The sequence below is a fragment of the Podarcis filfolensis genome (assembly GCF_964270895.1).
Source record: "Podarcis filfolensis genome assembly, chromosome: 6".
NCBI lineage: Eukaryota > Metazoa > Chordata > Lepidosauria > Squamata > Lacertidae > Podarcis > Podarcis filfolensis.
This window is the reverse complement of record NC_139609.1, coordinates 6328387-6356233: the sequence shown is the minus strand read 5'-3', so window position 1 is coordinate 6356233 and position 27847 is coordinate 6328387. Positions and strand designations below refer to the sequence as shown.

At 46.3% G+C, this 27847-nt stretch overlaps 1 protein-coding gene across 1 annotated transcript in view; it reads right to left on the bottom strand.

The window, feature by feature from the left end:
- Positions 1 to 27847, bottom strand: part of QSOX1 (quiescin sulfhydryl oxidase 1) — an 84289-nt gene that overhangs the window by 13352 nt on the left and 43090 nt on the right. The window contains exons 3-8 of the mRNA XM_083621597.1: positions 25150 to 25198; positions 23867 to 23969; positions 18936 to 19026; positions 15354 to 15499; positions 9163 to 9297; positions 8147 to 8276 (exon numbers count right to left, since the gene is read on the bottom strand). Coding sequence (XP_083477723.1) covers positions 8147 to 8276; positions 9163 to 9297; positions 15354 to 15499; positions 18936 to 19026; positions 23867 to 23969; positions 25150 to 25198 — 654 coding nt within the window. The remainder of the gene's footprint in view (positions 1 to 8146; positions 8277 to 9162; positions 9298 to 15353; positions 15500 to 18935; positions 19027 to 23866; positions 23970 to 25149; positions 25199 to 27847) is intronic.

Below are 27847 nucleotides of genomic sequence, written 5' to 3'. Positions count from 1 at the left end.
GAGCTCATCCTGCACCACAGCCTATGGAATCCTAGAATGGTAGAGTTGGGAGGACCCCAAGAGTCATCTAGTCTAACCCCCTACCATGCAGGAATTTCAGCTAAAGCATCCATGATGGACAGCCATCCAACCTCTGCTTAAAAGCCTCCAAGGAAGGAGAGTCCACCATCTCTCTGTTACGAAAAAGGAGCAATGCTGCTGAGTGCTCCAGATGGCTGGAAAGCCAAACAGGGTGTTGATGTTTTGGGACTGTACCGTGGGAACAAAGGAACAGTCTATTCACACCACTGAGCACCGGATGTTAGCTCAGAGTGTCACATGACCCTGTACTGGAAGTACATGGGAGGAGTTATTCTCTCTCTGCTGTTGATGTTAAGAGAGTGCAGACACGTTTTCTCTGCACTGCTGAAAAGACAGGAATAAAGGCATGTAAATACATTTCTGTCTGTCTCTCTCCCCTCCCTGGGGATGGTAGGGGAGGGGTGGTGTGTTCTTCTCACGTTGAGGAGGATCGCCAATTGAGATCTCGCCTTGTCTTGCCGGGAGTCGCTGACGGGGAGATCAACAAGGAACTCAAGCCGGGCACCTGGAGAGTGGCCAATTCCTCTGACTAAGGCTTGATTCCGACACTCTCGAGGCAGGGGTGCAGGAAGGGGGGGATGGGGGCAGGTACCATCATGGAGGGGGGGTGACAAATTATCAAGGAACAATTACTGCCCTACTAGGGCGGTTCATAAAAAACTTTTTTAAGAAAATGCCTGCTCCAAAGGTCCTATCTTACTACACTAGGGATTATAGAGCTACATATGAAATTTCATGCATATCAGTTAATATCTTGACCCTCCTCCACGAAAACAGCTGTTTACTTAGCCGTTTTCCTTTGTCGTGAAGGCTGAAATTTCAACAAAGCACGTGCCTTTGCTAGACTCTTTTTGGGCACCTGCTAAAAGCACCCTTCTTTAGGCAAGCATACCTAGATGCTTAGGAAGTTGAAGTAATTTTAATCTTAACATTTTAGCTTTTGTATGTTTTAAAGCAGGGTTGTTAATTTTTCTTGATTTTACTGCTGTGGTGTTTTGTTTTGGTAAACCACTTTGCAGGTTTTTTAAAATAAATTTTATTAAATAAATAAACAATAAATATAAATAAAATAACACAAGCCAAAACACAATCCATCCTGTAGATTTAAGTATCTGTCCATAGTCACCTACTTGTTATCAGAGGCTCAGAATCCACATTCCTTTGTAAGAAAATATGAAATAACGTAAAATCATTTTTGCAGGCAAATAATAATAACCAATGTTTCTGAGGATGGGTGACAAGAAATGTTCCGCACCGAGTACCACCTGACCTTCCTACGCTTCTGTCTCGAAGGAGACCCTTCAAATGGGAATAGTCCCAATATTTGCTGGAAGGATGCGGGTGGCAAGGATGCGGGTGGCGCTGTGGGTTAAACCACAGAGCCTAGGACTTGCCGATCAGAAGGTCAGCGGTTTGAATCCCCGCGAGGGGGTGAGCTCCCGTTGCTCGGTCCCTGCTCCTGCCCACCTAGCAGTTCGAAAGCACATCAAAGTGCAAGTAGATAAATAGGTACCAGAAGCGGCTTAGTCATGCTGGCCACATGACCCGGAAGCTGTATGCCAGCTCCCTCGGCCAATAAAGCGAGATGAGCGCCGCAACCCCAGAGTCGGTCACGACTGGACCTAATGGTCAGGGGTCCCTTTACCTTTACACATATATACACACACACACACACACACACACACACACACACACACACACACTAGTTCCTCAGGTTAAGTTCCGGAGGTTTGTTCTTAGCCTGAAACTGTTCTTAACCTGAAGCACCACTTTAGCTAATGGGACCTTCTGCTGCTGCCGCGCCGCCGGAGCATGATTTCTGTTCTCATCCTGAAGCAAAGTTCTGGGTTAGCGGAGTCTGTAACCTGAAGCCTATGTAACCTGAAGCCTATGTAACCTGAAGCGTATGTAACCTGAGGTACCACTGTATATATATATTCCCCAGTGTGTGTGTTTGTGTGTGTTTAAGGGACGCGGGATGGTGCTGTGGTCTAAAGCACAGAGCCTAGAGCTTGCCAATCGGAAGGTTGGCAGTTCGAATCCCCGCAACAGGGTGAGCTCCCATTGTTCGGTCCCAGCTCCTGCCCACCTTGCAGTTCGAAAGCACGTCAAAGTGCAAGTAGATAAAAAGGTACTGCTCCAGGAGGGAGGTAAATGGCGTTTCTGTGCGCTGCTCTGGTTTCATCAGAAGCGGCTTAGTCATGCTGGCCACATGACCCGGAAGCTGTACGCCGGCTCCCTCGGCCAATAAAGCGAGATGAGCGCCGCAACCCCAGAGTCGGTCACGACTGGACCTAATGGTCAGGGGTCCCTTTACCTTTACCTATTACCAATGGAAGCCACAAACCTATCCTTGGGTTTTCCCTTCTGCCTGCCCGCTGATTCCTTCCTCCCTGTCCAACTGTTGGAAGCTGGAATTCCTCAAATTTGGTGCGGCAAAAGGCATGGAGCTGCTCTCTGTTTGCGTCCTCTGCTTTCCTGTGGGCGATGTGGGAATTCCCTGTCCGAATTCATCTTAGCCCCTGCTAATACCGGGAGATCCTTTTGTTCATTCTGTATCCTTAGATGCTGCAATAAGCAAACAAGCCGGCCCCTGCGGGCCAACGGCCAAGATCCAAATCTTGGTCGTAACTCCAAAATAGTCTCCAAGGAACACACAAAGCTACTTTGACAATAAGTCAACTCAAATCCGATTAGCATCAGCACTTTAAAACCACAAGCACTCCAGGGAGAGGGGGCCAAAGAGCTACATACGTTCAAAGAGGCGATGGAGAGGGGGGAGAGAGAGACTGGGGGGGCATGTCACAGGAAGGAAGACAGACAAGTGGGAAATTGACAGGTTGAACAGGGGAGGGGGGAGGAAAGGAAACAGGAAAATTGATTGGGAGGATGAATAAAAGGATATTAAGGACGCTCTGTTGCTATTCATGAAAGCTCCGCAGATATACCTGAAGTCATGGGGTGCAACTTGCTCTAAATGGGAGAGCAGCCATTAACTTCCAATACAGTAGGTTTACGGACACAGGTGGCGCTGTGGGTTAAACCAGAGCCTAGGACTTGCCGATCTGAAGGTTGGCGGTTCGAATCCCCGCGATGGGGTGAGCTCCCATTGCTCGGTCCCTGCTCCTGCCAACCTAGCAGTTCGAAAGCACGTCAAAGTGCAAGTAGATAAGTAGGTACCGCTCTGGCGGGAAGGTAAACAGCGTTTCCGTGTGCTGCTCTGGTTCGCCAGAAGCGGCTTAGTCATGCTGGCCACATGACCCGGAAGCTGTACGCCAGCTCCCTCGGCCAATAAAGCGAGATGAGCGCCGCAACCCCAGAGTCGGCCACGACTGGACCTAGCGGTCAGGGGTCCCTTTACTTTCATGGTGGGTTTAAAAACCAACCAACCAACCTAGGGAAATACTCCTTTTCCCTTGATTTCTACCTTTCCTACGTAGTCTGCAAGAAGAATAGGAGGATCAAGCACTTGCCGTGGGGCTACAGCTCTCCCTCCATTCATGCAAAGTTGCCCCATGCAGAATCAGACTGAAGTGGGGCCAGATGAGGGCAGCAGCTGCCTTAGGGTCGCAGGCTCAGCTCTCCCCCACCCTGCTACCTAAATGTCTTTTGAGGCAGTGATGTTGGGGTCTGAACCTAGGATCTTATAGATGCAAAGCTATGGGTCCTCCGGAGCTTTAGATTTTTCAAGCGTGTACAGCGGCTGGGTGCATTGGGGCAGGTGGGAGAGAGAAACACGACTATTGGATGAGAGAAAATCCAAGAGCAATAATTAGTTTAATAGTTGGATCCTAGTAAGACTGCTCCATCTTGTGGCCAGATCTTGCATCAGGCACAAAACTGTTGCTTTTATCTCCGTTGCGCTTTTCCGGAAGGGTAGCTAAAGAGCCTGTTACTAAATAAATAAATATTTATTTATTTTGCGATTTATATGACCCAACAATTTCATGGTTTGCACGTCCCCACTAAATATGAGTTTACTTGGCGGCATGCATGACTATTTGGTATGAACCTTGTATTCCACAATGGAATTTATTTTGCGCCATTCATTATTTTTTTAAAGCTTCCTAAGATTATTACGGTTGCTATTTTATTCTCTTGCAATTTTATTCTTCCTGTATTTATGGCTGTTTTCAAGTATGGAGAAGGGGAATCTACAGAATCGGCACGTTGCTGCAATCAGCCCTTTGGGACTTCCTTCTTCTCTGTTATGACCGCTTACTTTTAAGGAAAGGGCAGGTGCCGTTATATTTTTATGGTAACAATCTGTGCATGATCTTTTATAGGTAGTGTGTGTGTGTGTGTGTATAAATCTATGCAAGAATCTTGTAGCACTTTATTGTCTACAAGATCTGTTTGCGGCATAAACTTTGGTGGACTCCAGCTCTCCTTGCCAGAAGAACAAAGCTAATATAAATCCACAGCTGGCAGGTGCATAGGCGTATTTTCATTCTAGGGCCAAAAAAACCCTTAATTTACAGTATTTTTTGCCCTATAGGGCGCATCGGCCCATAGGACGCACCTCAGGTTTTTTTGGGGGGGGGAATGAATAAAAAAAATTATTCCCCCCCCCCAGCCACAGGGCTGGGGCAGGGGAAGCCCGAGCTTCCCCCGACCCCAGCCCCCAGAACAGGCTGCTATCCGCAAGCCTTGTGAGCCCGGCGGGAGTTCCTGCGGGCTGGCAAGGCTTGCGGACATCTGCGCGAAGCACGGGGCACCCTCCGGAGGGTGCCCTGTGCTTCGGGCTGCAGGCTGCTGCCCGCAAGCCTTGCGAGCCCACGGCAACTCCCGCCGCGCTCCCTAGGGTTGCGCAGAGCTTCCTGAAGCCTGGAGAGCGAGAGGGGTCGGTGCGCACCGACGCCTCTCGCTCTCCAGGCTTCAGCGAAAGCCTGCATTCGCCCCATAGGACGCACACACATTTCCCCTTCATTTTTGGAGGGGAAAAAGTGCGTCCTATAGGGCGAAAAATACGGTAAGACAGGGAATGCAGAATCTGTTACCTTCCAATTCTCAATGGATTTCAGACACCAGCCAGAACAGTCAGTGGTTGGGGGTGATGGGGAGTGGAAGTCTAGCAATATGCAGAGAGCGCGAGAGAGCGCCACAGGTTCGCCATCCCTTGCTTAAGGTAAGACTTAACAGTCTTACAACTTCCCCCACCCAGTCGAAGTCGTACACTAAGGCACCTGCTTGTACCTTCCACACAACGTAAGTGTTAAGTTGTGGGTGAACATATCAGACGACACAGTGATTCTTCAAACAGCTCTTGTTTATTCACAGGCCAGAACAGAACTGAACTGAAGGGTTCAGCCAGCCTGCTTACATAGAGCTCCACTACAACGCAACTGTAATAACTTTCTGTAACTATCCAATCACTGAACGTCACTTTCAATCCCTTATTTGCATATGTGGACCTGAGTGGAAACTATCTACAGTATCCCCCTGCTGGCCCAGGGTGAGAACTTCAGTAAATAACAATAAGCAGCAAACCGTGTGCTGCGGCCTCACATATTGTGAACACCTGCAACATTGCTTCCATGCCCTCCCTTCCATCTTTCAGCCTCTGTCCCCTTACTCTGCAGATGGTGGGGGGAGAGGGACAAACTGATGCTCAGGGCACTACAGAGGCCCCTTGTTTCCATTCCTGCTTATATTTGGGTTAGAGAGAATGGCATTCATTTGTAGAGACGGTGTGCGCAGGGGAGAACGGACACACAGATAGCTTGATGGATGTAAATTCTTTTTCTGCACCTATTTTTCCTCCCAACACCACCTGTCTCTTAAGGCATCCCAGCCCCATCCTTTCCCATCTCCATTCCCTTGGCAGCATCCTTCCTTCTCTCAACATGTACGCCACAGTTTCTGTAAGAGACTACATAGGCTGGTGACAGGCATTTAACTTCTGCGACAAGGCTCCATCCAGCCAAAGCCTTGCCAGCAATTCCCCTCCTCTCCCCGTTTTGCTTCGTAACCAGAAAAGAGGCATGCAGTGTACTATTTGGCCTCGCGTGATTTATGGTTTCAGCTTTGAAACCTCACAACTTCAGACACAGGCGATGTATTGCCACCAAATTGCAGAGAGGGAGACCACTGCAATATCCCAGAAATATCTGATAGAAGATATTTCCCTTCCCTTCCAGAGGGAAGGAGAGAATGAGATCACATTCGGGTTGGCAAAAACAGGGACACAAACATTGCGAAAGGTGTGGCTTTAACTCATCTTTTTTTCACCATCTCCCCTCTGGCGTTTGGACCCCTTATCCCCCTCTGCAGGTAGATTCTCTGTCTCAAGTCTTAAGATTATTATTGCCTTATTTAAATCAATCAATAAATGATTTGACTTTGTGCTTCTGCCGCCTGAGGCAGGTGCTTCACCCTGCCTCATTGGTGGGTTGGCTCTGGCTAGAATGTCAAAATACAGTGGTACCTCGCAAGACGAATGCCTCGCAAGATGAAAAACGCGCAAGACGAAAGAGTTTTCCATTTTTTGAGTCGTTCCGCAAGACGAATTTCCCTATGGGCTTGCTTCGCAAGACGAAACGTCTTGCGAGTTCTTGCGAGTTTGTTTCCTTTTTCTTAAAGCCGCGAAGCCGTTAATAGCCGCTAAGCCGCTAAGCCGTTAATAGCCGTGCTTTGCAAGACAAAAAAACCGCAAGACGAAGAGACTCGCGGAACGGATTAATTTCGTCTTGCGAGGCACCACTGTACTCATATAACACAGGCACAAAGAGAGAGAGGGAGGGAGAGAGAGAAACGCAAGAAAGCACTCAGAGCAAAAGAGCATGCAGCCTGTAACATTCATATGCAAAGGTCAAACAGAAACAAAATGTACCTGAGCTATAACTTAAGATCTTTGAAAATAAATGTCACAGACTGTACCCTCTTGTGCTTTATGGCCTTTCGATACCAGGGTTTAAAAGATTTATTGCAGCAAAAGAAACAAAACCAAAAAGTGCCTTTCAGAAGCCATGTTACCCCTTCTGTGGTTTTGTTATTACGACACTCTTGTCAAAACCAGAGCAACCCCCTGTGTGATAATCTCAATGGAAGAGGCTTCGGGGGCAAAGAGGGTAACTGAGAGACTGTAGAGAAGTTTGGGTAACGCGACAAGACTGAAGGCCGGGGAAGAAAATGTATAGCAAAAACTCTACTCTCTAAATGCTGAAGCCCAAGGAATACAAGGTCTAGAAGCCTTTTTCTTTTTAAAAAGGAATGGAGCTAAAGTTTTCAAAACTCCAGATTCTGTGGTATAAAACAAAGCTGATACGATTCTCTCCATGTTTGGAACCACGGAGATGGAACAATCATGACTACAAACAAACAAATGGGATCTGCATCAAAATGTTGCAGTGCATCTTGTTCCCAGTTCAGGCCTCCTGAAGGGGGAGTTTCAGGAAAGGGGACGGGTTAAAGAACTCACAGCTATATGTTGCTCCCCCTGCTCTGCTGTAACGTGCTAGAAATTTGCCAACCCTAAATTTGAAGATGTTGTAGCTATAAAAATATTGTATAGCAAGCAGTTCTGTGGACAGGCAAGGAACTTCCCTTGCCTTAATCCCACCCTCAAAATATTCCTTACAAATTCTCAGAGGCTTGAGGAAATCGCTTCATATTACCTCTACTTTCCTTTTTTTGTGGTTTTGTTTTCAACAGAAACATACACATCCCATGTCTCAGATTTCCCTCAACCACAGACTAGATTGGTAAGACTCACCCAATCTGGTTTAAGACCTTTGTCGCCCCTCTCCCTCGCTTCCGCTCTGTAGGTTCAACCACCACCGACATATTATGCAAACTCGCAGGTCAAAGTCCACACACCCCTCAGAAAGACTACAAAATAATAATGATAACTGAGAAGTTATTGTTTTTGAGAAAAGAGGACATTTGACATGTGATTTTTAAAGAATAAAAGAAAGAAACCCAGAACAAGATTAGTAGCTCTCACATATCATTTAAAAACAAAGTCACTACCGAGATAACAGGGAGGCAAGTCTGTATATATGCAGAAGCTAAGATTCTTGAGGAAGGAGGAGGAGAGGAAGGAAAAGAATTCATCAGAGCTCACCTTGACCAATACAGCCACATACTGCTTCATTGCGGAGAGTTGCTCTTTCTCAAGGAAATCGTATCGTGCTGCCTCTCTCCTTAGCGTGTAAAGCACTGCCGATTCCACGTCAGCCATGTACAATTTTCTCCTGTGGCAGAGAGAGAGAAAGAAAGAAAGAAAGAAAGAAAGAGAGAGAGAGAGAGAGAGAGAGAGTTCAACATGGCAGCTACATTCGTACCTTGGAAGTTGAAAGTAATCCATTCCGGAAGTCGTTCGACTTCCAAACCATTCAAAAACCAAAGCATGGCTTCCGATTGGCTGCGGGAAGTTCCAGCAGCCAATCAGAAGCTGCAGAAACCCCGTCGGATGTTCGGCTTCCAAAAGAACATTCAAAAACCGGAACTTCCGGGCTTCGATCGTTCGGGAGCCAAAACATTTGAGAACTAAGCTGTTTGAAAACCAAGGTACATAACTTACACAGGAAGCATCAACCTTAAGGCTAAATCCAGCTCCTCCTTCAGCCCAGCTGTAGCCACAGAATTTCCAACAATCCACTTTGGAGAAGGGGGAAAGGGGACCTTTGCCCATCATACCTCAGGTTACAGACGCTTCAGGTTGCGTTTTTTCGGGTTACGGACTGCTGAAACCCAGAAGTACCGGAACGGGTTACCTCCGGGTTTCAGCGGTCGCGCAAGTGCAGAAGCGCTAAATCGTGCTTTGCACATGTGCAGAAGCGCCGAATCGCAACCCGCACGTGCGCAGACGTGCAGCTGCGGGTTGCGAATGCTGCAGGTTGCGAACTGTGTGGGTTGCGAACGTGCATCCTGCACGGATCACGTTTGCAACCTGAGCGTCCACTGTATTCAGCAGAGCTACAGTGTTGTAAAGGAAGGGCCCTTGGCTAATGAGCTTGTGATGTTGAACCCTGACAGGGCCTTCATAAGCCACGAAGTGATGGAGGTGCTGCAAAAACAAAGCAGTGCTGAGCGAGAAGAAAGAGCAGAAGAACTGGAAGCATCAAAGGTGGTTCTCACCTGTCTATCACCTTCCAGGGCCCAGGTGTAGTAGGTGGTACAGGTGGCAGCACAGTGGGCTTGAAGGTGTCTCCTCTAACAACCCCAGGCAGTTTCTTCAGGAAGTCTGTGTAAAGTGGTCTCGAGTCAACATGCCTGCGTGGAAAGGAGAGCACAGCTTGAGATACCAACTGAGATCATGGGAACTTTCACCCTTCTACCTGGCGTCACACAGCATTTCTGTATCCTTCTGCTGTGCTGAAAAACAATTCCACGAAACGGTGGGTATATCCAGAATCACTGTTCACAACCTCTGTTTGTGGACCACTTCGGTAGCATTGGACATCATAAAACAAAGCTTTATGGCTTGTTTTCACCGGATAAGTATCTGACCTATTGCTTCTTTCAGAGACTTGCATAGGCTACAAAGACTTTCAGAGACTTATAAGACTTATGTTTATTTGGTTCTCACAAGGGACGCGGGTGGCGCTGTGGGTTAAACCACAGAGCCTAGGACTTGCTGATCAGAAGGTCGGCGGTTTGAATCCCCGTGATGGGGTGAGCTCCCGTTGCTCAGTCCCCGCTCCTGCCAACCTAGCAGTTCGAAAGCACATCAAGTGCAAGTAGATAAATAGGCACCACTCCTGCAGGAAGGTAAACAGCGTTTCCGTGCACTGCTCTGGTTCACCAGAAGCGGCTTAGTCATGCTGGCCATATGACCCAGAAGCTGTACGCCAGCTCCCTCGGCCAATAAAGCGAGATGAGCACTCAATCCCAGAGTCGGCCACGACTGGACCTAATGGTCAGGGGTCCCTTTACCTTTACTTATTTGGTTCTTTCAGAGATTTATAAGATTTCTGTTCCGTATAGATTATATAAAGAGTTTATACTGATATTGCATTGTTGTACTTGGTCATCGTGTTGCTTTGGATATTACTGATAATTGTTTGCAACACAGGGGTTTAATTGTTTGGTTACTTATTGTCATGTGTGGGAAAGAGGGCAGACCTTGAGAGACCAACTGAGATCCTGGGTACTTTCACCCTTCTACCTGGCATCACATAGCCGTCCGGGTTTCAGAAAGTCAGCTTAACTTGCACGCAAAGGCGAACCAATCTGACCGCTCCCCCCTGAATCATTAATCCATACACATGCACAGCTGCAACTTTTCCACATCACTACCAGAAGTAAATTTCAGATGTTGGGCCAAGGAATCTGGGACAGAGTGAGGGAGAAATTTCTGGAGCAACAATGGGATATCAGCTCCGCCCAAGGCATGATGGGTAACAGCAACAACCAGGGAAAAGACAGACATAACATTTCACAAGGACAGAAAGAAACACAACAGACAGAATAATTGCCACACACAGGAAGAACAAGGATATAATTCTGAGTGCCTCACTTGTAGTTTTATAAATCATTTAATGTGTCACTACAAATAGAAGTTACTAATATTGCAGTTGTTGTATAAGGGATTATTATGAGGACTGGAATATAATTGAAATTAATAAGATTTTGGAACGCAAAAGTAAAGAAAATCATCAAACCATAAATTCTAGCACACTTTGTCTAAATTATATAATTTGGTCTTAATAATTGTATTATAAATTGGTATTGTTATAATGAGGCTATTATTGGGTTGTAACTGAAAACTAGTAACATTATTATTTTAAAGAGAGAGAGAAGGAGAAGGTGCTCTTGCTATGAGCTTGGAACAATAACCGTGGTTGTGATAGTGCTGGCTGATCCAGTCTTAATAGTTCTGCAACATCAAACCTGACTTTCACCTCCCATGCTGCCTCCTATGTGCCCTTATGCGCTGAAAGCTGCACACACCCCGGTCCTGAATTGGCCCTGAATTGTTTGACTCTAGCTCCCATCAGCCCTGGCCAATGGTCAGAGATGATGGGAGCTGTAGCCTAGACTTCTTTCCCACCGTCTTAGGTTTTCTGTGTCTCGCTGCCTCTCTCTCTTTCACCGGATTCCCCATGGAATAAATCTCACCCTCCACATAGAATCCAAGAGGGAACGAGCTCCACATCAGCCAGCCACCCATTTTCAGGCAAGGCGGCACAGAGCAGGATATGAATATCCTGATGAGAAAACCCGACTCTGCCCGCAGCCCAAAGTGGAACGAAATGAGCAGGAAAGCTACCTGCCCATTGGATTTGAAAGACGATTGTAAACAATTAACATCGTCTTGAAAGACCTGCATTGGCTCCCAGTACGTTTCCGAGCACAATTCAAAGTGTTGGTGCTGACCTTGAAAGCCCTAAACGGCCTCGGTCCAGTATACCTGAAGGAGCATCTCCACCCCCATCGTTCTGCCCAGACACTGAGGTCCAGCTCCAAGGGCCTTCTGGCGGTTCCCTCATTGTGAGAAGCAAAGCTACAAGGAACCAGGCAGAGGGCCTTCTCGGTAGTGGCACCCACCCTGTGGAATGTCCTCCCATCAGATGTCAAAGAGATAAACAAGTACCTGACATTTAGAAGACATCTGAAGGCAGCCCTGTTTAGGGAAGTTTTTAATGTGTGACATTTTGATGTATTTTTAATCTTTGTTGGAAGCCGCCCAGAGTGGCTGGGGAAACCCAGCCAGATGGGCGGGGTACAAATAATAAATAATAATAATAATAATAATAATAATAATAATAATAATAATTGGGTTACAATAAGTTTTGTAAGATTAAATTTATCACTTATTACTAAGTATGATTTTTAATTGAATGTTTATTTAAGAATAGGATATAAGGGTAATAATAATAATAATAATTACAACAACAAAATGCAATATCAGAGTACAGTGGTACCTTGGGTTACATACGCTTCAGGTTACACACTCCGCTAACCCAGAAATAGTGCTTCAGGTTAAGAACTTTGCTTCAGGATAAGAACAGAAATTGTGCTCCGGCGGCACGGCAGCAGCAGGAGGCCCCATTAGCTAAAGTGGTACCTCAGGTTAAGAACAGTTTTAGGTTAAGAATGGACCTCCGGAACGAATTAAGTACTTAACCCGAGGTACCACTGTATAAAGAAGAAAACCATTAGCCGAGGAAGAGGGAAGTCACAGGCCGAGATGGTCGGTTTTGATGTATTATATATAAGATGGGTGCCATGTTTAAAAAATATTCGGAAAATTTAATAAAAAATATTATTATAAAGAAAGGAAAGCTGCCCACCCGTGTGGGGGGAGGCGATGGCAGTGGCAACGAAGTCCAGAAGGCAACAGCAGCCAACAAGCAGCCGCTCTGCTTTCTCAGCCGCGTGCCTCCCTGCAAGCAGATGGTCAGGAGACGTCAACATCAGGCAAACAATTTTCTCCTCTACCAGCAAGGAAAACAATGGCTCTCCTGTTGGGTGAAGCTGGCATGGAAGAACAAAGGCAGCCTCCTGCGGCATGGCTCGCCGCCTCCCTGATTTGTTCTTGCAAATCCCATGTGCACCAGCTAGGAAGCCAGTTACAACGAGCGTGGAAGAGGCTCCCCCCTCTTTGGCAAGGGGGCGAGCAGAACCGTCTCCTCTCCGAGCCCCATTCCTGAGGAAGACACAGTGCCCATGTGCCCCTTTGCCTGCCGCACTAATGCCTTCGCTGCCAGGTGGACATCAATCAAACTGCACGGAGGTTGCGGGGCTGGGAGGGAGGGAGGGAGAGACCATCTGCTTGTTATTTTCATGCCCTATTCAGCAGCAAGAATCCACCAGAGGGTCCAAGCCCAGGTTCTATTGTTCTCCGCCAGCATCTCCGAACCAGCCATTGTGTGGCTCCTAATGAACTTTTCCGCAACAAGAAAGCAAGCAGAGGAGCAGAGCAGCTGGGTGAGAGGAGGGTCAGGAAACGAGAGCCAGTCGCTTGCCAGACTTGGAACACCGTGCTTGATTATATTCAACGTTTCAAAAAATAAATCAAGTAAAGGCTCCTCTTCACAGTCTAGGTGGAGTCTTATAATCTGCAATTCATTAAGGAGAAAAAGACAGAAATCCACAACAGAAAATGAGAGCTCCTTGGCTACAGGTGGCAGCTACCAAGGCCACTGGGACAACAAGCGTATTACAATATACTGCCTTATCACAGAGCCTTCCAGTTCAGGTGGGACTATAGCTAAGTGACAAAAGCATGTATTTTGCATGCAAAAGGTCCTAGGTTCCATCACTGGTATCTCAGCGTAGGGATGGAAAAATCTTGTGAGGTGCTGCCAGCTTCCTCTGCCCAAATAGTCCAGCTTTTCTAAGGTCTCAAGCTTGCAGACAAATACTTTAGAGGACTCTGTAGGTTTTAGTGTAGGAGGTTGTGGGACAAAACAGCAAGAGAAGGACAGGCATGCAATTATCTGGTCCAACTGCCTATCCATAATGGCTGCTCTACTGGTGCTTCCCATAGGAACATTCCAAGACACATTCCACACCCTCCATAAAGCGAGAGGCCTCCTTGCTCATTGGTTTCATCGCTAGGAGACATCCATGCTTGAGAAACACCCAAAGAGACATTCCCGTTCCTGGCTTCAGATGCAACAGGATCCTCCCTCCAGTGGAGAGTCTGTCATGCCGAGCGCAGACAGCCCATGTTTTTCCCAACAAGCGCTCACAAGCCCAAGCATCTGGCTAAGAACAGCCTTCGGCAATGCAGTTGCCAGAGTCCTGCCCATCTGCGCAGATGGAGCTTCAGAACCAATGTCCTACCACAAAGATCAACCGGAAGAGGGCCTATCTAGGAATCTGGATAGCTTTTGTTGTTTTGCGGGTTGACCAAATGTGACATCCCACAAAGAAAGTTATAAAAACTGGGGAAAAGAATCCTGTGGCAGGGGGAACTCTGCCAAATTTCTAACCATCATTGTTACAGAGCAAAACCTAGGAGGACAGGGAACAGAGCCATAGCTAGGTGATCTTGCGCCCCTTGCAGAACAGTCCAGATTGCGCCCCTTAGTCATGGACAAATTATTTCTGCCTCTCCTCCAACCCCCACCCACCTACCCATTCAATTCACCCTCTATTTAAAATTTTCTTATGAGGCAATAATCAATTTTTTAATTTATGGACATATTTTAGCCGATTTTGCGCACATACACCCCAGCTATGGGCCTGAGAGGGAATAGTTTTCCTCCAGCGTAATTCAAACTAGGTAGCAATTGAGTGGAAATATCCCAGAGGGGTTAACTGGGATGCCTTGAAAGCCTGGGTCATCCATTCCCTGGACAGCCACCTACACCAACATTAGTCCCAAGCATAAAAGCCAGAGCTGAAGCTCACTACCAAAGAAGCTGGTACTTTCACTGATTGTAGTAGGGTAAGGGCAGGACAGGGGACGCGGGTGGTGCTGTGGTCTAAACCACTGAGCCTAGGGCTTGCTGATCAAAGGTCGGCAGTTCGATTCCCCACGACGGGGTGAGCACCTGTTGTTCAGTCCCTGCTCCTGCCAACCTAGCAGTTCGAAAGCACAAAGTGCAAGTAGATAAATAGGTACCGCTGTGGCGGGAAGGTAAATGGTGTTTCTGTGCGCTGCTCTGGTTTCGCCAGAAGCGGCTTAGTCATGCTGGACACATGACTTGGAAAAACTGTCCGCAGACAAACGTTGGCTTCCTCGACCAGTAAAGCAAGATATGCGCCACAACCCAAGAGTTGTTCGCAACTGAACTTAACTGGCCAGGACAAGCAACACACAACCATCTGGACCACAAGAACATGCCCAGTAACCCTACTGTATCTCCTATCATCTCCAGTGCTTGCACGCCCTCCCCCCACAATCATTGCATGCCTTCAAAACACACACCAACGAACAAGCAGGGCAGCTCACAACATGTTAGTCACATTTATGCAAATTTGTCCCGCATGCATCATTGATTGCAATGGTAGAACTGGGCCTTACCTTGATGATTGAATTCAGAACTGTTCAGAAATCCGGAGTCCCTCTGACACAAAACATTCAATCTACTAAAGCAGAACCCAAAATCATAGCTATGGGGCTTGTGGAGCAGCTGACTCTTTTGCACTGGTTTTTTAAGACCCATTAATGCAGAGCGTTCCCAGGTTGTACAAGTGGTACAAATAAGTACGTATTTCTTTGGACTCCCCACCCCCCAAGATCCGCGACTGTATGGTGAACTAGGTTGTTGTCATATTTGGAGTCTTAAAGAAAATGAATAGGGATCGTAAGAGAGTTTATGCATGCTAAAAATATTGCTAGATAAGGAGGTACAGTAAGAGCGGCAACTCACACAGGGATGCTGCTACATGAGCCGTTCTTGACAAGGAGGAGGCCAGAAGGGAAGGTGGTAATGTTGAAGCTCCTCACGAGCTCTTCGTTGCTCTTTACAACTCGCCTCACTGCAATGTTCTCAAACTGGAGCATGTCCAGTGTGACCTAAAACCAGATACCACATTTAGTTAGTGTTGTGAATAGAGTTGGACTTTAATAGAGGGACGCAACAATCTATTTTTCTCCTCTGCCTCTAAACCCTCCATCTCAAAAATCTGTTTCTTCCAGAAGTGTTGCTGGACTCTTCTCTGCTGTTGACATTTTACCAAAACCCTGGCTGTAAGGCACCCGCTCTCTCCCCCCACCCATACAAATACTACTACTACTACTACTACTACTACTAATAATAATAATAATAATAATTTATTTATACCCTGCCCATCTGGCTGGGTTTCCCCAGCCACTCTGGGAGGCACCCAATGTAATCAAACATTAAAAACTTCCCTAAACAGGGCTGCTTTCAGATGTCTTCTAAAAGTCAGATAGTTGTTTATTTCCTTGACATCTGTTGGGAGGGCGTTCCACACACAGAAGATGCGGAATGGGAAACGGAGGCGCTTGTGACCTGGGCCACCCCAGATCTTGAGCACTTGGCAGGATATCTGTAAAGCAAAGTCTACGTCCGCATTCCACATTTGGGAAACCTCACCGTACAAGGCTCCCTATCGCGTGGAGAGACTATGCATGAAGGCTCGATTTTGCAAACGCCCCGCCAAACTTGCCAGTGTTGAGGTGAGTAGCTGCTGCAGGCCCACTCCCGCCACTATGCAACGAGTGCATGTGCAGGAGATGTGCCATTTGAATAGGGCTTTGGAAAAGGGCAGGGCTGCTACCGTACTCTGGCCTCCACTCATGCTCTACAACGGCATCGTTAACAGGAAGTCATCTTAATACAATTACTGGAAGATTAGTAAAGGGACCCCTGACAGTTAAGTCCAGTTGCGGTCAAAGTTGTTTTTTTAGGGGAGCCAAAATTGTTGAGCTTCTTTGGGGGGGGGAGCCAGTGATCTACCAGTGATCTACCACAGCTGTCCAGTGATCTACCGGTATAGGTGACGTGCCTGGTATAGGTGAAGCAGGACTGGCACAGGTGTGCCAGCTGTCAAAGAATCACTTTTACCCTGCCCTTCTCCAAGAGAACCATGAACCAAACTGGGTGGAACTCCAGCTGCCTCCGAAACCACTTGCCCAGTGTGAGTAATTTTGCTGAATTTCAAACTGCTAAAAGGACTGGCGAGTCAACAATGTTAAGTACATCCACAAACGGAATGAGAAATTCTCCTCGCCATATGCTTGCTTCCCACCTCTTTTCCAGGGATCTGCCCGCCTTTCCCAGTACTATATGTGCAACACTCCCAATGCCTTAGTCATGGAAAACTGCTCTGTTGACAGCCCGGCTACAGGTTACACCTACCTTGTGAGAGCTCTGCCTGGGCAAAATTTGGAAGGCTCTCCTGCCAGCAGGCAGAGAAAGCTGGCATGCACTGAAAACCGTGTGCATGCACAATGAAAGGGGGTCTCTCATCCCTTACTGATCTCTTTTCTAACTTTATCTGCTCCTCATCCTCCCCCACTCCCAAGTCTTCAGGGAAGGTAAAGGTAAAGGTACCCCTGCCCTTGCGGGCCAGTCGTGTCTGACTCTAGGGTTGTGCACCCATCTCACTTAAGAGGCCGGGGGCCAGCGCTGTCCGAAGACACTTCCGGGTCACGTGGCCAGCGTGACGAAGCTGCTCTGGCGAGCTGGCACCAGCGCAGCACACGGAAACGCCGTTTACCTTCCCACTACAAAGTGGTACCTATTTATCTACTTGCACTTGATGTGCTTTCGAACTGCTAGGTGGGCAGGAGCTGGGACCGAAAGATGGGAGCTCACCCCGCCGTGGGGATTCGAACCGCCGACCATGCGATCAGCAAGCCCTAGGCGCTGAGGTTTTACCCACAGTGCCACCCGCGTCCCCTAGTCTTCAGGGAAGTTAGCTGCAAAAGAGAGAAATAAGGGAGAGATCAACAGACTCAGAAAGTGAGCCGGGGTGAGTTGAGGCTGCGTGTGTGTGGATATTTGTGTGTGTTGTGCGCACATACAGGTGAATTTTCTGTACTTTTCTCTGCTTGCTGACTTGAGGCAAAAGGCAGAGCTCTCACATCATGGTCCTGGCCACCACACTTGGGAGTGTTGTAGAAGGGTAGATTCTTTTGTCATGTATTTATATTAAAAAGGTAAAGGGACCCCTGACTGTTAAGTCCAGTCACAGACGACTCTGGGGTTGTGGCGCTCATCTCACTTTACTGGCCAAGGGAGCCGGCATTTGTCCGCAGGCAGTTTTTCTGGGTCATGTGGCCAGCATGACTAAGCTGCTTCTGGCGAACCAGAGCAGAGCACAGAAAAGCCGTTTACCTTCCCGCCAGAGCGGTACCTATTTATCTACTTGCACTTTGACGTGCTTTCGAACTGCTAGGTTGGCAGGAGCAGGGACCGAGCAGCGGGAGCTCACCCCGTCGTGGGGATTCAAACCACTGACCTTCCATTCGCAAGCCCAAGGCTCAGTGGTTTAGACCACAGTGCCACCCGCATAGTCTATATTTATATTATTTTGGTATAAAAGGCCTGTGTGACTTGGCTTGCCTGGGTCTGACCTGAAGCCAGAAGTTCTAGCTTAGCCTGTCAGGAAAAGGATGCTGAAGCAGCTCCCTGTGAAAGCACAAGACCCTGTTGTTTTGCTTAATCCACGTTTGCTTTTGCTAATCGTACAGTTTGCAAAGGGGATTACTCTTAATGCTCTTGAAGAAACAAGAAGTATTGTGAAGCAACCAAAACACTTCCTTCTAGCATGGAGTGAAATATGCTAGCCAAAGGAAAGCATCGTTCAGACTTCCTGCTCAAGTGTATCTTTCCTATTTGTCAGTTGCAGACAAAGGTGTCCCTTGTGCATTTGTTACACACTGTCTCACACACGCACACACACACACACACACACACACCACTTTACCGCAACACCAACCACTAGGTATACCTCTGATTGTAAAGGAGGGAATGTGTGTGTTTGTGTGTGTAACTAGGTGAGGGATCTTGTCCCCAAAGAGGAAGAAAACATAATGGGGGGAAAGGTGGAAAACCCACAAGGGAAGGCTCAACAGAAAAGGAGAGAGTTAGATTCTGGGCTTTGGGGGTACAGTGACAGCTAGACTATTTTGTGCCAAGCGTGCCCACTGAATGCAGTTATCTCCAATTTTCCATTCTGTTACAAAAGGGGGAGAAGATCCAGTTGGTTTTACGTTGGCTCCACTTCCCAATGATGCCTGTGCAGGAAAAGGCATGAAGGGCTGCCAAACATTCCCAGAGGCTCTGCGATAAGGGACATCTTGTGTAGTTCCATATAATTAATAAACTACTTTTTTAAAAAGAAAAAGTCACCCCATATTTCCATGCAGACCTGCAGGGGGCCATTTGCAGCAGAAATGAGCGAAGGACCCTCTTCTCTAAAGCTAGGCTGCTGCAACATAGATTGCAACATAGATTGTCAACCAGTCAATTAAGAGTCACCTCTCTGCCCAAAAAGGAGTCCTCCTTTTCAAATATCAGGGCCAAATAAGTCACGTTGTTTGTGTGGAAGAAGTCGTGAAGTTCTGCCGTACTGCAAAAGATAAAGAGAAACACACACGCTGAGCAACTCTGCTTTAAGTACAGGGCAAACAATTATTTCACACAGATTCAGACATCTCAACTTCCCCGCCGTTGGAGGAGATCCTCCCGGATTCTCATATTTTCCCCTTGGGCACAGTATGGAACAGTACCTATCCTTTAATCTAGCTGGACCTATGGCCCTGTGAGGGATTATTATGGGATGGTTGGGTTGACACCTTTTCTTTACCGATCCTATTTTTGTGTTTTTAAGAGAGCAGCCCAATAGAGAAATCTAGCAGGTGGTTCGTTGTTGTTTTCTTGGCGTGGAGATCAGTGGCGCAAAAGGCTTCACAGCTGTTGCCTGTGCATGCCAGGGTGGAATTATACATTACAAGAGATACGGAGCTGCAGCCCAAAATAGTGCAGAATTCTCCTCCTCCATAATATCATAGATTCATCGAATCGTAGAGTTGGAAGGGAACCTGAGGATCATCTAGTCTAACCCATTGCAATGCAGGAATACGCCCCCTTACATCTCCATTGCCTGTCAGTGCTGTGATTTCTAAAGCCACAAAAAGATCCTGATATTGTACCCCTGATACTGATTTTTGGGCATCTCTTGGGGACATTTTTATAATTTAAGTCCTTTTAATGATTACTTTGCACTATCGTTAATGGTGCTTTATGTTTTACAGTGGTACCACAGGTTAAGTACTTAATTTGTTCCGGAGGTCCGTTCTTAACCTGAAACTGTTCTTAACCTGAAGCACCACTTTAGCTAATGGGGCCTCCTGCTGCCGCCGCGCCACCGGAGCATGATTTCTGTTCTCATCCTGAAGCAAAGTTCTTAACCCGAGGTACTATTTCTGGGTTAGCGGAGTCTGTAACCTGAAGCATATGTAACCTGAAGCGTATGTAACCCGAGGTACCACTGTATTGTGTGTGAGAGAGAGAGTTGTGTTGTGGCACCCTGATATTTTTATGAGATTGGGGGATGATGGATACTTTATTAAAATAAATAAAATTAGCCCCAGGGGGTGGCGATTCTGGTCTGCTTACGTGATGTGTGAAAGCCTCAAGATGGCTTGCAAACAATTTCCCTAGAAACCGACCATTTTCTGAAAACCGGATAGTTATTAGGTGCTTCGGTAAACGGTAAATACCGTATTTTTCGCTCTATAAGGCGCACCAGACCACAAGACGCACCTAGTTTTTGGAGGAGGAAAACAAGAAAAAAAATATTCTGAATCTCGGAAGCCAGAACAGCAAGAGGGATCGCTGTGCAGTGAAAGCAGCAATCCCTCTTGCTGTTCTGGCTTCTGGGATAGCTGCGCAGCCTGCATTTGCTCCATAAGACGCACACACATTTCCCCTTACTTTTTAGGAGGGAAAAAGTGAGTCTTATAGAGCAAAAAATACGGTAATTGTTAGAAGCCAGCCTCTCCAAACGCTCTATGCAGCCTGGGCAAGTTAGAATCATGCTCTGAGTTTGTGAGCCATAAGCCTTCTAAAACATGCATAGCTCCGCTCTGTTAACAGGTCAGTTCCTCTAATCACCCATTTCCTTGCAGGAGATGAATGGAACATCAGCACATGTACGCTGAGTGGATAATTGTATCTCCAGACCAAACGCATAAACTTGGACTGAAGACTAATCACTTAAGATGCACAAAGGAGGACTGGAACAGGAAGCTGCTGCATTCTGGAACTGAACTGCTCAGCTGCTCTTTGGAGTTCAACAGCCTGCAGCAGGTAACACTAAAACAAAGGCTTGACAGTCATCGATGAACAAATGCCGTTTACTTTCCCACCCCAGTGAAGCACACTTCTGTTCTGTGTGGCTTTCAGTATGTGGACACTTGGTTCCTCTTGTCGTTTTGAAATATTTCCTGCTCTTTCCTTTACCTGGTTTTATTGTTTTAGTTTTTGGTCACGGGCCAGATCCAGGCACTCTGAGAGGAAACGGGTTTTCTAGATCCATTTCAATCAGGGTTTAGGCCCTGTTTATGGGTATGCGTACCCCTGCGTCCCCCGGGGGGGGGGGAAGCACTGGAGAAACCTCCCACCTTTTGCACAGCGAGACTCTTAATTCAGGGCTGTGGGTTTGAGCCCCAAATTGGGCAAAAGATTCCTGCATTGCAGGGGGTTGGGCTAAATGACCCTCTATGATTCCATAAGCCAGCTGGGGCTGACGCATGACAGTCAGATTCATTGGGAGCCTGAAGCCATCAATGAAATACTGTATATACTCGAGTATAAGCCGACCCGAATATAAGCCGAGGCACCTAATTTTACCACAAAAAACTGGGGAAATTTACGGCATGTAATGCCTTAAGAGAAAATATTATGAAAATGATATACAGGTGGTACATGACTCCAGTCAAGCTTGCAAAAATATATCATTTGCCCGATAATAAATGTTGGAAATGTAAAGAAAATGAAGGTACATTTTTTCACCTTTGGTGGACGTGCCCTAGGATTAAGGCTTTCTGGGAAATGATTTATAATGAATTGAAAAAGGTATTTAAATATACCTTTGTGAAGAAACCAGAGGCCTTTCTCTTGGGCATGGTCGGCCAATTGGTGTTAAAAAAGGATAGAACTTTCTTTATGTATGCTACAACAGCAGCAAGAATACTCATCGCAAAGTATTGGAAGATGCAAGATCTACCCACTCTGGAAGAATGGCAGACGAAGTTGATTGACTTTATGGGATTGGCAGAAATGACTGGCAGAATCCGTGACCAGGGAGAAGAGTCGGCAGAAGAAGAATGGAAGAAATTCAAGGACTATTTACAAAAATATTGCAATATTAATGAATGTTGAGTGATGTTGGATTGAAATTAAGTGGTTTCTAGCTGTAATGGCACACAAGAATATGAAAAAATGGTCCCTTTTTTCTTTGTATATAATTAAGAGTTTAAGTTACAATAATTTAAGAAAATGGATAGAAAATAAGGGGTTTAATTGTAATGTTAGGAGATAAGGATTTGCTGGAAAAACAATTTGAACTGGAATACAAGAAGGGGAGGTATGAGGAGGTCAGGGAAATATGTTACTGAAAAATAAGCTATGAACTTTATGAGTTTTTATTATTTTTTCTTTTTAATTTTTCTTTGTTTGTATAAAATGGAAAATTCTAATAAATATCTTATAAAAAAAACAAAAAACTGGGGAAACTTATTGACTTGAGTATAAGCTGGTTCACCACACCACAAACCTCCTGGTGGGCTGGAGTGCGTGTGTGTGCGCGCGCATGTGCACACGACAGAGGGGTTTCTCTCTCCCCCCCCAGCCCCTCCCATCCCCCTGCTTACCTAGGGTGCTGCCGAAAGGGCTGCTTTCAGGTTGCTCGTTCCTCTGCCGCCACCGCCAGGGACCCTCACTCAAGTAAAAGCTGAGGGGGGCTTTTTCAGCATAAAAAATGTGCTGAAAAAGTCAGCTTATACTCAAGTATATACAGTACGTAAGCTATCTATATCTACATCTCTCTCTCTCTCTCTCTCTCTCTGTGTGTGTGTGTGTGTGTGTGTGTGTGTGTACAATTCAAAACACCATCGTGGAATGTTACGCAGAAGCCAACCCTAAATTGCAGCAACACCTATGTCTAACATTCAGTCCCACACACCAAGCAGGAAGTCTTTTGAGAACTAACTGCTTTTAATGAAAGGGCTGGTGCTGTTGTTATTGCAATTATCTGTATATTTCTAATAGATCATATATATTCATATATAGTTTTGATTCCGCAAGTGTTTCACTTACGGTTCTTAAAGATTTTTTATTTCTATGTTTATAGCTGCAAGCTGCCAAGCTGCTTTGAGTCCCTGTCTGGGAATAAGGCGGGAGATAGGATGGATGGAAAAGAAAAACAACTCTCCTCCTAGTTGTTACTTCAGCTCACATGTGGAATATGCACCAATCTAGACCTCCTGTTTCCAGCTGTATTCAAAAGGCACATGGGCCTCTGGTAAACAGCAGCTTCTGAGATAGTTATTGTCCTCATGTGGGAAAAGGTATGGCTCAAGGACCTAAATATACAGAAACCTGTGTCATAGCTCCCGTTACTGCTTCTTTCCCCACATGGGTGAGTCAAGATAAATGGGTTGAAATTTGGGAGGTTTGTGGGGGATTTTTAACAGATGTAATCCCCTTGCCTCAAAGTCTTGAATCTGAAATTGATTCTCTTTCTTCTTAAGGTATAAAAACCTGCTTGACATAGAAATGTTAGAAGCATCCCAGATAGTAGAGCCTTGCTGCTGCTGCTGTTAAACATACCAGGACAAGGTTTCCCAAAGTGCTTGATATTGACCCCCTGGGGTCGCTGGGACTGTGCAGGGGGTGAATGGAGACCTAGGGGGTCTGAAAGGGGGTAAAAAGTACCTGGGGTGGAAATAAGTTTACAAGGTATAGCATGTAAAATAAATAGAAACTATAAGCTTCAGAGTTAAGGGGCATGGGTGTCCACACTGGACCTCCCTTGTCAATGAGGAACCTCTGTATTTGATCCTAAGATTCCACAATACAACAGTATTCTCAAAGTCATAAGCCCAGTCCTTATACACTTATTAAAGTGCATCAGGTGCAGCCATCTCAGCACAGAGGTGAAGAAGCATGGTATCATTAGAGCTGCCTCCCTTACTTTTTACATTTTATGATTCCTAGTAATAGGGATTAATAAACGTCAATTGGATACTGATATTTCTTGACTTTATTCAGTTTACCCCTCTAAGAGGGAGTCAATGGAAATTTTGCAAAGGGTGAGTGAACTCACAAGTCTGGGAAAGCCCATGCTAGGCTTTGCATTGCTATAATTGTTTTTCATGCTATGATGCATTTTCCACCCAAATTACCTAATTGGCTCCAGTGGTGGGCAGGCAGGAGGCCACAGGTCTCTATGGCTCTCTATTGAGGTGATGATGGACTCTGTGAGGCTCCGAATGTCGTCTCCTTTATCTGTACAAGGAAGAAAGCATATCAGGTCACAATTCCGGCCAGGAGCTCTGCACCAGCCTACATGCCCCCTGCACCTGCCATATCCTAGGAAATGCACAACAGCAGCTTCTCTCATGTCGGATTCCTTGGGATCATTATGGGATGGTGTTACTCAAAGTCAGGCGTTCTCCTTACTCTACCTTTCGGTGGCAGGAAGCAACCTGGGCCTGGGAATCTCGAGACAAAATAAATGCTGCCTGGATACGAGATAAACATTGTGCCAGGCTGCCACCCATATGCACAGCCCTACGCTTAGACCTAAACACAGCCAGGGAACCACTCCCAACTTAACTCCTACGTGGTTCATGTCAGACAGATACTATCTTTTTTCCAAAGTGCAATCTTCGGTCTTCATGCCTGCATGGGGATTCCCTTTCCAGAAAGCATGAATCATTTTGGAGACTTTCCTCATGCAGAATTTCTCAAACTCTGCCATAATGAACCTTCCGCAGGTGAGGAAGAACAGGAGCATGATCCTATCCTCCCTTTGGTTCAAATGGAAGCAGCCAGGGCGTAGCTGTCAACTTTTCCCTTTTCTTGCGAGGAATCCTGTTCGGAATAAGGGAATTTCCCTTAAAAAAAGGGAAAAGTTGACAGCTATGAGCCAGGGCCTATTGGGTGCTTTTCTTTTCTTGATTATGGGATTCTTGATTATGATTATGTGTGTGCCTTCAGACACACAGGCCCAGTACGAGAGTGGAGGACTTCCAGGAAATGCATTAATCTGCCTGGAAACAGAGGGAGACAAAGAAGCCCCATCTCAAGTTTGATTTGGAGGGGAATATAAATCCTGAGACAAAAATGAAAACGAAAGCGTGGAATTGGTCTCACGCTGCTGATTTTGAGATGCGGGACATGTTGACATTTCCTGGTCAAATTAAGAGACACCACGGAGAGGAAAGGGTGGGAACGTTCAAAGAGATTGTGCCACACCCATCAACGACCTAGGGGACATTTTATGGAGGGTGACCACCAGCGTTGATTACCGGGACCCTATAATTCCTCCAGAAGCCTTCTGATTCATGAGCTTGGAGGATGGTGAATGGGTACCCCTCTCTAGGCAGGCCCAGCCTGGTAAACTAAACTCCAGCCATAACTTCTGGCTTCTAGCTTAGGTAGGAATTGACTTCAGGATACGTACGGTGAAGTCTGACGCCATCCTCGGGCTTCGTGGAGAACGCCTTGAAAAACTGGAAGGAAAGAGACCCTACGGTTAGGTTTTGCTTTTAAAGATTCGCTTCTGTCAAGTCTGTTACTGTGCCTCCAATTGCCTAAATGGCTGAGTTGTAAGGCTGAAACCTGGTGAGATCACCCGCCTCTTAAGCAGATATGGAGCTAGAAAAGAGGATGAGTGCAGCCAATCCCTGGACTTTTTGGAGAAGAATAGCAACGTGGGGCAGGCGTTCCTTGCCCCCCACAGGGTGCCAAGCCAAGGGGGTGTAAAATGGAGAAGGTCCGTAATTGAGAAGATCCATTTGGGGTCGCCAAATTTTGGCCTCGCACAGGGAGCTGTATTATGAAAGACTATCAGATTCCACCCCCGAGAACAGCAAATTGCGTCCCTCTTCCTCTTCCCCAGAAAAGGGAAGTTCCTCAAGTTCGCCTGCCCCCATTTGACTTTTTCTGCGAGAGCACTGCGTGTTGGAGTACGGTATGAGTATAGTACCGTATTTTTTGCTCTACAAGACTCACTTTTTCCCTCCTAAAAAGTAAAGGGAAATGTGTGTGCATTTTATGGAGCGAATGCAGGCTGTGCAGCTATCCCAGAAGCCAGAACAGCAAGAGGGATTGCTGCTTTCACTGCGCAGTGATCCCTCTTGCTGTTCTGGCTTCTGAGATTCAGAATATTTTTTTCCTTGTTTTCCTCCTCCAAAAACTAGGTGCGTCTTGGGGGGGCCACTAGGTGGCGCATTGGAAGATGAATGACAATAACATCTTTCCGACCCACACAAGGTAATTTGGAGGCTATGATGGGGGTAATTAGCCTCCTTAACCCCCCCAGGATTGTGGGGGGGGGACGGCCCTTGCCTGCTGCACCCTATACCACCCCCGAATTTGTGGGGGTGGGGGCACTAGGCACAAAGCCCTCCTGTGGGATTCCGGCACTCCTGGACGCCGTCCCTGATTCGCGCCGCTAGTTGCAAGCATCTTCAAAAGAAACAATTTGGACGAGATAAATTGCACATGCTTCAAGGAAAAAGGAGAGTAAAGACTGCTGACAGAAGAGATCTCTGATACCAAGACAAGAATAAAATATGAGAAGATACGTCAAGATACGGTACAAATGACTGAGGGGGGAGGGGGGAAAAAACCTGCCTTCCTTTTTCTTATGTGATTTAACAAGAATCCCCTCCCCTAATGAGTCAGAAACTAAGGACTTAAGCTGTGGATTTAAGGCTGTGTGGAGATAAACTTTCGAACCAAAGCAATGTTTCAAGATGAAGCTGGAAAGCTAAGAGTTTTGGAATGATGCAGTTAAAAATGCCGTCGCCATTTTGGGAGGCATTGTTGGAGCTCTTGGGTCTGGGAGGAGAAAGAGAGGAATAGAGTTGTTTACATATCGTGGATCAACTTCTCGGTGGGACTTAAGAGCGACAAATGCCAAATTTATGATGGAAAGAGCGATGCTATCTACGAAGGAGATATATGGAAACCATCCGGATTTAGTGGAGGAATGGGAAATCCACACAGGATTATTATTTTGCTTATCGGCTTAAGGAGACTAACAGAAGAGATCGTAAAGGAAAAATAGAAATTATATGAACAAGATATGATGTGGAAACACCAAGATAAGACTGGATAGAATTATGAATTTTGTTTGGACTGATTGGGACTGATTTGGACATTAACACAGTAATAAGAAGATGATCTGAATCCCCCTTTGGATCTTGAAGTATGGGTTCCCCCAACAAAATTTAAAAATTTGGCTTTGTAATTTGGAATTTATGTGATGTGATTTAATTTGATGTGATTGGCCAGTTAATAAAAATTATTAAAAAAAACAAACAAAAACTAGGTGCGTCTTGTGGTCTGGTGCATCTTATAGAGCGAAAAATACGGGTATTTAATGTGGATACATTATGCTGCTGTTTGTACATGCCAGTAGATTGGTGGCTGGGGTTGGGTAGAGTTTAGATTGCAATTTGGTGGTATGCCGTTTGACTGCTAGCAATTGGTTTTGCAAAACCACTGAATACAGAACGAAATATCAAGCGTTGCAAAATGAGATGGCGAAACCCCTGCTTTCCAAAACCCTGCTCCAACTGCCACTGAGCAACGCAAGAGCGCACAGTTTGCTTCGGCCAATGGGAAGGAAGGATTGGCAAAGGGAAAGAGAAGGAGCAAGGGTGCGAGGAACTGAGCCCATCCTGTTCTGCAGCTGCAGCAGATCCGTTAAACCAGACCAGCTCAACCCGCCAAGCCAAGCAGGGCCTCAGGAAACCTAATGCCGTTTCCGTGTGCTCTGACACTTGTCAGGGTGTCCCGTTGTGCCAGAAGCGGTTTAGTCACGCTGGCTACACAACCCGGAAAGCTGTCTGCAAACAAACACCGGCTCCCTTGGCCCGAAATGTGAGATGAGCACCACAACCCCATAGTCGCCTTTGATGGGACTTAACTTTTATCATAAGTCTAAGGTCTCAAATATAGAATAAATGTTCATAAATGTACAAGGCAAACACATACATAAATATATAAACCACCTGTCTGAAATAGTACAGGAGAACAATCCTGAAGCCATTTTGACTCTGCCAAATTGACCTCAAATATTTCTCTGCAAGGAGGAAGGAAATGGGAAAAAGCTTTCTGATTGTCTTTGGACTGTAGGGGCTTACACCTCA